Below are 9,534 nucleotides of genomic sequence, written 5' to 3' on the forward strand. Positions count from 1 at the left end.
AAGAAAAAAGAGGCAGTTTCTAAGTTGAGAAGAATTTATATTAAAATAACATAAACTATATAAACGATAGGCTAAACATTGTTTTTTGTATCACAAATTCCAGGAACATAATGAGTGAGGCAGTCAGGAACAAAATGTCGTTAAATAATTGCTCCTGTGCATAGCTACAGGGGTTGTGGCTGCAGTCTCACACTCCTGTCTCTCTGGGCCTGATAAATTGGTAGCCTTCACAAAGCTCAGATCGCTCTGAGCTATTTTTCTTTTTTCAGAGAGTTGCACAACTACTGTCAGAAGGCACATCTTGGTTTTAGTTCACAGTACAAACCTCAGTTGTGATCAAATGTTTTCAACTTCCTTTCATAATAAGGTTTTAAACTCATTTCAGATAACTAGATCTGGTTCTAAAGGGCTGAAAAGAGAAATTCTTGCGTACAAATGGAAAAAGCTCTTTTCCCCCTTTCTCTCTGTAGTTCTGAAATCAAATGAAATTACTCATTATTGACACTTATCAGAAAAAAATATTGACCAGCATTAAATTCTTGTCCTCCCCAACCCCCACCTCTTTTTTTCCTTTTTCTAACCACCACCCTTTTGTTAGGCCAGCTTAACTAGCTTTATATCTCTGAGCCTAGCCTGAGGGGCCACATCCTGTGTCTGGAATGTAAAACCCCTCTCCCCACTAGGCCTCCGGTCTTCCCTTCACACACACACACACACACACACACACACACACACACACACAGGGACTTCCCTTGCCTCCATCCCATTCACATGTGTATTATTTTTAAATCTCCATCTAAATTTATTAAGTCATAATACAGACTTATCATTTTTGTACACATGCTACTCAGTGTATACGCTATGTTTCTTATCCAGTTGCCCATTCTGTATGTGTCCATCTTAAAATACAAGCTCATGCATGACTTAAGCCTAGAGAATTTGCTGAGGACAAAGGCAGTCAAGATGCCACGTGCAAATAACATTTTTTAAAAAGTTAAGCTTATGATAGCAATACATATTTAAGAGGTAAGTGGAAAGATGTTTGAAACATTGTGATAAAACTAACTTAACGGAACCTCCCATACTTCCTCGGTCACACCTAGAATACAATCGTTTCTTTCTTAATCTTAGGAAATATCAGGGAACAGAAAAGAGACTACTTGTAGATATCTAGTTTCTCATGTTATAAAAGTACCTTGTGAAAGGGACAGGGGTTTTTGGACCTACAAAAATGCGTCATCAGCCACAACTCCACATGGACAGGAAAAAGCTGGAAAAGCAAGACTGTTCATTCTTTTAGTTTTCTCCTTTTACTTACTAAAGCTATAATCAATTAAAGTGTGTTTTTCATCTAAAATGAAACAAGCATGAGGAAGCCAGAACTAGAACCTCTAACTATAGAAGAAAGGTTGCATGATCTCTGTGGAATACAAAATACACAGTTTCCACTCGGTTACTGTTTAACTGTAGTGAAAATTTTTGTTTGGAACAAAGGCACTATTTACATATTATTTCTTCTGAGTGAAACTGTGGTCTGGGATGGGTTGTAGATAAGAGCAGTTGAGAACCATGCTTCATCTCCCTCCTTCGAAACTCCGAAACGTGGCTTTATTTCTACCAGAAGTTCAGATTGCATTATGGTCATCTCAATTCCAAAATAATAGATGGCAAGAATATCTGCCCATCCTTCACTTTCCTTAGAAAAAGTTGTTCTTCGGATTTTAAATGCGATTGCAGTTTTCCAGTGTGTGAAACCAGGAAAACAAAACACTCAGCGATGTACATACCTACACCTAAATCATCAGAAATAATAGGCAGCTGGGCTAATTATCCTTCATTAGCAAGATCAGAGCCATAAGAGTGCTCACTGGTTTAACAAATGAATGCCCTTAGGCGTCTATCATTTGTAACTCCTAGAAGCTTTAATTTCCACAAGAAACAAAATAAGACGAGCCTTCTGCTTTTAACAGCGAAAACATCGTTTTCCCTCCCCTCTCCACCCGGGTCAACTCTTCCAGCCGCTCCCTCCTGCATCACACACATGCTGCAGGAAAGCCTATTTACAGCCCGGGACATCCCCAGACCACCTCTCCAAACTTCCCCACCTCCTGTGCATAGGAGAAACTGAGAGAAGCACCCACTTCCTTTCCAAACTTCACAAGCAGGGGAGGGAGCTGTAGCAGCCTTTTACCTCCGTTCCCAAAAGCGAATGTGAAAAAGTTCGAGAAGGCACATCCTGCGAGCGGAGGTTAAACCGAAATCTGAACAGAATGCACTGTCCCTGCAAACTACGATTGATAAAAAAGATATTGCAGACGTTTGCGGGGGTATAAGTAAGCCATGGTTGTCTCGCCTTCCTCCCCTCTCCACCAACTGTGTTTCTTGGAGAAATCGCCGGTTCGATTCATGCACACATTTTTGTAAAACACAGACAAAATCGTAAGTAGTTACCTTCATTGTTGCGTCGGCCACGAGGGAAGCTGGAGCTGAGCGGAGGGCAGATCCCAAGGGTCGCAGCCCCTGACCGCGTGGATCGGGACTGAGGCTGCAGAGCGCGGTTACGGCTGCGGCAAGACCTGGGGCAGTGCCCGAGGCGGCGGCGAGTACACGTGGCGGGCGGGATTGCAGACCGGCCCTCTCGCGGCGGAGACTCGCGACCTAGCAGATTGCATCAGCAGGAAGACACTGAGGCTACTCCCCCAGGCCGCCCCCAGATGGTGGAGTCTCTTCCCAGCCCGAAGATTCGGAGCCAGCGCCCAGCCCCGAGCCTCACTCACTTCTCACTCCTGGGGTGCAGAGCGGAGGTGCCAGCGTTGCAAGCAAGTGACACGGTTACCCCCAATCAGTCTCTGTAGGTGCATACCCGAGTGTGGGAATGCCCGTGTAACATTTATATGGGGACGTCAAGGAGAAGGAGGAAAGAAACAGATCAGAGGTCAAATATGATTGCCATTCCCTCATCACTGGCTCCTGCCCACCTCCCTACTGTCCCCAAAGTCACTTTGCTGCATGTTGATAGGACCATGGCACAATCCTGCCCAAAAGTATACATGTATCCCCCGCGGCTACTTTAAATGTACTTTTGCAATAGTCAAGAACATGTACCTGATTTGCCAATCCCTTTCCTGGAGTCCCTTAGTCCACCCTCAAATATAACCGTTTTTGCCAATTTATTATGTACATGGGGGAACATTTTTAATCCTTTAATTTGAGCATATAAAATTCTTTATAATGTGAAAGTCCCCTGTATGTTCCCTCCCCACATCTATACAAAGCTCCAGGATTGCTACTTTTCCATGTCCAGCTCCTAGGTCAGCCTCCATGACTGCTTAAGTGTGCTGCTGGTTGACCTCTGCTCCCTCTCTGTCAAGCTGGCAAACTCCTATTTTTGTAAATTTCAACCCAAGACTTTACTGTGGAAGCTGCCTCTAATGCCCTCAAACAGAATTGGGCCCTTCGTCTATGTGCTGCACTTTGTCCATATCCTTTCTCGAAATCAATTCTTTTATTTTATTATTTTTTAATAGAGATGGGGTCTCACTAAATTGGCCAAGCTGGTCTTGAACTCCTGGCCTCAGCAATCCCCTCACCTCAGCCTCCCAAATTGCTGGGATTACAGATGTGAGCCACTATGCCCAGCTTCTTAATTTTACTTTAATTATTTGTTTGCACAGTTGTCATTTCAGTGGATTATGAGATTCTTAAGGGCAGATCCTTTGTCATATTTATCTCCTATACTGAGTGGCATGTCTTGGAAGAGAGGGAGTGTTGAAAACAAATGTGTTTGTGCTTAATGACTGTTGGTCAGGTGAATGAATGGTTAAATTATGTGTTCAACAAATGTACTGAGTGATTTCTACATGCTAGGCTGATATATAATAGTGGTGTATAATCTGAAATGTCTCAAAATGGAGCCATTTATGACAAGGGGATTCAGCCTCCAGTGAAATTTTTGACCCCTCAAAGTGATAAGCATATGTCTGGTGGACTGAGGTGATAAGATAACACCTGCTGTGGCCTGGACCATTGGCAAGAGAGTAAAGAGAGAGGCAGCTGAGATAATGGCTATGGGCACTTGCAGACGGCCGTGAAAACCGAAAAGTAATGAAAACCTGAAAGTAACTGACCACAGCCAAAATGCTTGCAGAAGGTCTGCCCCTGAGAACTCTGAATCTGTAAGCATTTAATCAGCCATTGAGTCCTTGTGAACCCTCCTGGCTCCCGTCAGCGTAAGCACAGCTAGATAGATTTGAATCTGACACTGACATGAGACAGGCAATGTGCAAAATGCTAGGGACTGAGTGAGAAACAACAAAAATGTTCTTACCCTCATGAAGCTTATATACTAGTGTGAGAAACAGAAAGTAAGCTTTAAATCCGGTAGCAAAATGTCTATCCACTGAGGAATGAGTAAATAAAACATGGTATAATCCATACAATGGAATATTATTATATACCACAATAAAAAGAAATGAAGTACTGATTACATGCTGTAACATGGATGAACTTGAAAACTATGCAAAGTGAAAGAAGCCTCTCACAAATGACTACATATTATGTGATTCCATTTATCTGAAATGTGCAGAACAGGAAAATCCACAGAGAAAGAAAACACATGGTCGTTTTCAATCTAGGGACAGGGTGGAATGGAGAGTGAATGCTCATGGGCATCGGATTTCTTTTTGAATCGATCAAAATGTTCTCAAATTAGATTGTGGTAATGGTTACACAACTCTGTGAACACACTAAAAACCACTGAATTATACCCTTTAAATAGGTGAATTGTATGTTATGTGAATTATATCTCAATAAAGATATTACTTTATGGCTGGGTATGGTGGCTCACACCTGTAATCCGAATACTTTGGAAGGCTGAGGCAGGCGGATCACTTGAGGTCGGGAGTTCAAGACCAGCCTGGCCAACATGGTGAAACCCCATCTCTACTAAAAATTGGCCGGGCGTGGTGGTGGGGTGCCTGTAATCCCAGCTACTCTCAAGGCTGAGTCACAAGAATTGCTTGAACCCGGGAGGCAGAGGATGCTGTGAGCTGAGATGGTGCCACTGCACTCCAGCCTAGGCAATAGAGTGAGACTCAGTCTCAAAAAACAACCAAAACAAAACAAAACAGAAAAACAGGTATCATGTGGTAAATGTTTTGAGAAAGAGTGATAAGGGGATAGAAAATGATGGACTCATAGACATAAATGCATTAATAAGTTCTAGAGCAAGCCTGGCAATTACTCCTAGTAATTGCCCCACCCCAACCCCCCACCCCCACCCAACGCAGGATTTTTCTCAGTTCCTTTGCCAGTCAAGGATCTCTGACCGGCAATGACGGAGGCCTAACTTGCGGCACACTACCTGCCACAGGAGGCACTCTGCACAATTTGTCTGCCTGAGTCAAGTCTGCCTTGCACATCGGTTCCTGAGTTCTTGTCCCATGTCCAAGAAAAATGAAGATGTGCTGACAATCAAAGAGTGAGCAAGGCAGGGAGTTTTATTGAGTGATGAAACAGCTTTCAGCAGAGACGAAGCAGGGGTGGTCCCCCTACCCAAAGGCAGGAAAGTCCCCTCCATGAGGCTGAGTCCTGGGGCTTTTTATGGGCTCAGAATAGGAGAGGGGCAGGCAAACAGGAACAGAAATTCTCACTCTGCATCATGGATTTCATCCAGGACCAGCAGTGTGGTCTTTCAGCCTTCAGGCTGTTTTTGGCTTGAAGGTACGATTTCACCTCTGACTCCATCCCTGTCCCTGTCACCTCTGTATAAGGATTCTTTTGATGTTAGCAACAAAGGAAGGGAGAAGGTAGTATATATAAGAAAGAAAGAGAGAAAGAGAAAGAGAAAGAAAAGAAAGAAAGAAAGAAAGAAAGAAAGAAAGAAAGAAAGAAAGAAAGAAAGAAAGAAAGAAAGAAAGAAAGAAAGAAGGAAAGAGAAAAAGAAAGAAAGAAAGAAAGAAAGAAAGAAGAAAGAAAGAAAGAAAGAAAGAAAGAAAGAAAGAAAGAAAGAAAGAAAGAAAGAAAGAAAGAAAGAAAGAGAGAAAGAACTTGAAGGGAAGTGAGAAAGTTAGGGAATTAATATCCACAGAAGAATATGAGGGCCGGGCATTCACGCCTGTAATCCCAGCACTTTGGGATGTCAAAGTAGGAGTTCAAGACCAGCCTGGGCAACATGAAAACCCAGTCTTTATAAAAAATGCAAAAATTAGCTGGTTGTGGTGGTATGTGCCTGCAGTCTAAGCTACTCCCAAGGCTGAGGTGGAAGGATCACTTGAGCCCAGGAAATCCAGGCTGCAGTGAGCTGTGATCTCTTCACACTTCACTGCACTCCAGCTTGGGTAACAGAGCAAGACATCATCTCCAAAAAAAAAAGAATATAAAAACAATGTGGCTACATCTCTCCTCCCATTTCCCTCTAGTGTTGATAGAAGGGCCCCACAGTTCTCCCTCATTGTCAGCTGTAAACTCCCAAAGCTTCTCTCCCATATAACACACATGCTTTTCCCAAATGATGAGGGTCGTCATCAACCAAGGTTGTTAATCTGCCAGTGGCACTGTACTTCAGACAAGTCACAGTAAAAGATATTTAAGGAAATAGAATTCACCAAACTGGATATATACCATATACCTATCTACAGGCAGTGTCTTTTACTGAAGAAGAGACAGCATTTCTAACATTTCTAATAGGCACTAATTTTGAGGGTGACCTCAGCACCCCAGACAGCCCAGCTTCATTTTGTTCTCACTGTTATTAACAAAGTCTTTTATTGCCACCATTATGAAAAATATGTGCCAAGTACCTGCAGAATGTCTTCCCTGTATCTTACTAAATTTTCTCTAGGAAAGCAGAAACTCACAAATATTCTGCCTTGAGTTATTAACAGTTCCTGGAATTTGAATAGGAGAGTTTACATAAGGCAATGATACTCTGTCTTAAAGAGGAAAATCTACTCTAAAATTCTACTCTGCACACTCAGAAAACAATGTCATTCTCTTTCTCTATTTCTCATAATAAAAAATACTTCAAAATTGTATCGTTTTTATATTTCCTATAATACTTGCATTCATTGCCCATTACATACATGTGTACACACACATGCACACACACACAGACACACACACACACACCAAATTCAATACTAGAAAAACATTTATACTATACTTTTTGAGAGATTTCCCATGACAATTTTGACTCATTGGATTTATTTTTAGCCTTGTACACACTCTAGTACCTAATCCCCACATAAAATTAGACTCACCAGGCTGGGCACAGTGGCTTATGCCTGTAATCCCAGCACTTTGGGAGGCCGAGGCAGGCAGATCACGAGGTCAGGAGATCGAGACTATCCTGAGGAACACGGTGAAACCCCGTCTCTACTAAAAATACAAAAAAATTAGCCGGGCGTGGTGGTGGGCGCCTGTAGTCCCAGCTACTCGGCAGGCTGAGGCAGGAGGATGGCATGAACCTGGGAGGCAGAGCTTGCGGTGAGCCGAGATTGTGCCACTACACTCCAGCCTGGGCGACAGAGCGAGACTCCATCTCAAAAAAGTAAAAATAAAAATAAAAAAAAATAAATTAATTCCTATCTATCTTGAAAGGATATTGTAAAAGTCTTCTTTCTGCTAGTTCTCTAGAACCTCTCAGGGTACTTCCCACTCTGGCCCACAAAGCTGTCCTCCTTATCCTTGAAACTCCTCCCTTCCATGATATGATTCTGAATCTCCAGCCTCTCTAGCAGGTACTTATACCTTATTTATGATCACCTCATGCCCTGTAAATATATGCAAGGTGTTCATCCCACCTATATCTGATCTTGAATCTCCTCTTTATACTCTGTTCTCTAGTGTCTCTACTATGACCTCTAGTCTGATAACTTCTAAAACTATACTAGATCTCTCGTTCATCTCTATTCTAACAAGCCCAATTAATCTGAATCCAAGCACATAATCTTCCCTCTTTAACCTGCTTCCCTCTCTCTGCTGATGTCATTAATGTGTTTCTAATTATCCAGCCTCCAAACTGTCATATAGTTCCTATCTTTATAGATAGTACTTAAAGCAAGAGAGAAAGATATGAGCCTCCCCCATCCAGTAATCATTAAGCCATCCCAATTCTATCTACACAAAAATCTCTCACAGTCATCCCCCTCAGTTACCACTGTCACTGCCCTAGTTTGGTCATTCATTGTACCTTCCCCCTGGATTACTGTTATCCCTGCCTTTAATCTCTCCCTGCCCCAATCCACCCAACGCACAGATGGCTAGTAATCTCCCTAGTCCTCCGTTCTGATTAGATTTTTTTCTCCTGTTCAAAATCATGCAACTTGCACTCAGATGCTGTGGTGAGAGCCTGACATGAGTACATGTTGTGTGCCTAAGCACACCTGAAATTTTCCATCATTGCTTCTGCACAAATGCTCCTTGGAATTTCTTTTCCTCTGACTTTGCTTGCTTAAATGATATCCAGTCTTCAAGATCCGTTTTAATTACTCTTGCCCCATTTGTAGCCTTTCCGGAAGCATCCTTGTTATAAACGAGTTATTCCCAATTAGGAGTGATTTTTTCCCCTTGGGGAGATTTGGCAATGTCTGAAGACATTTTTATTATAATACCTAGGCGAGGGGGGGATATTTGCTACTGGCACCTAACGGGTAGAGGCCAGGGAAGCTGCCAGGCATCCTACGATGCAGAGGACAGGATCCCACAATAAAGAATTATCTGGGCCAGGCACGGTGGCTCACACCTGTAATCCCAACATTTTGGGAAGCCGAGGCGGGAGGATCACCTGAGGTCAGGAGTTCAAGATCAGCCTGACCAACATGGTGAAACCCCGTCCCTACTAAAAATACAAAAATTAGCTGGGTGTGGTGGCAGGCACCTGTAATCCCAGCTACTTTGGAGGCTGAGGCAGGAGAATTGCTTGAACCCAGGAGGTGGAGGTTGCAGTGAGCCAAGATAATGCCATTGCACTCCAGCCTGGATGACAGAGACTCCGTCTCACATGAAAAAAAAAAAAAAAAAAAAAATTATCTGGTCCTAAATGTCAATAGTGCCAAAGTTGAGAAACCCTGCTTATAGACCCACACCAACTTTTGTACTTGATATGGTTTGGCTGCATCCCCACTCAAGTCTCATCTTGAGTTGTAGCTCCCATAATTCCCACATGTTATGGGAGGGGCCCAGTGGGAGGTGATTGAATCATGGGAGTGGTTTCGCCCATACTGTTCTCGTGGTAGTGAGTAAGTCTTATGAGATCTGATGGTTTGATAAGGAAAAATCCCCTTCGCTTGTTTCTCACTCTCTGCCTGCTGCCATCCATGTTGAGATATGACTTGCTCCTCCTTGTCTTCTGCCGTTATTATGAGGCCTCCCCAGCCATGTGGAACTGTGAGTCCATTAAACCTCTTTTCCTTATAAAATTACCCAATCTTGGGTATATCTTTCTTAGCAGCATGAGAACAGACTAATACAGTACTGTTTCTATAATTACTGGTGTGTAAGTCTTAGTTACTCTTCTCTGGGATACATTCTGTG

At 42.9% G+C, this 9,534-nt stretch overlaps 1 protein-coding gene across 1 annotated transcript in view; it reads right to left on the minus strand.

Moving 5' to 3' along the window:
* Positions 1 to 2,987, minus strand: part of BCAT1 (branched chain amino acid transaminase 1) — a 137,469-nt gene extending 134,482 nt beyond the window's left edge. The window contains exon 1 of the mRNA XM_010375452.2: positions 2,452 to 2,987. Coding sequence (XP_010373754.1) covers positions 2,452 to 2,457 — 6 coding nt within the window. The 5' untranslated portion in view covers positions 2,458 to 2,987. The remainder of the gene's footprint in view (positions 1 to 2,451) is intronic.
* Between the last annotated feature and the right edge of the window lie 6,547 nt (positions 2,988 to 9,534).

This window comes from Rhinopithecus roxellana, chromosome 10 (genome assembly GCF_007565055.1).
Source record: "Rhinopithecus roxellana isolate Shanxi Qingling chromosome 10, ASM756505v1, whole genome shotgun sequence".
Lineage (NCBI taxonomy): Eukaryota > Metazoa > Chordata > Mammalia > Primates > Cercopithecidae > Rhinopithecus > Rhinopithecus roxellana.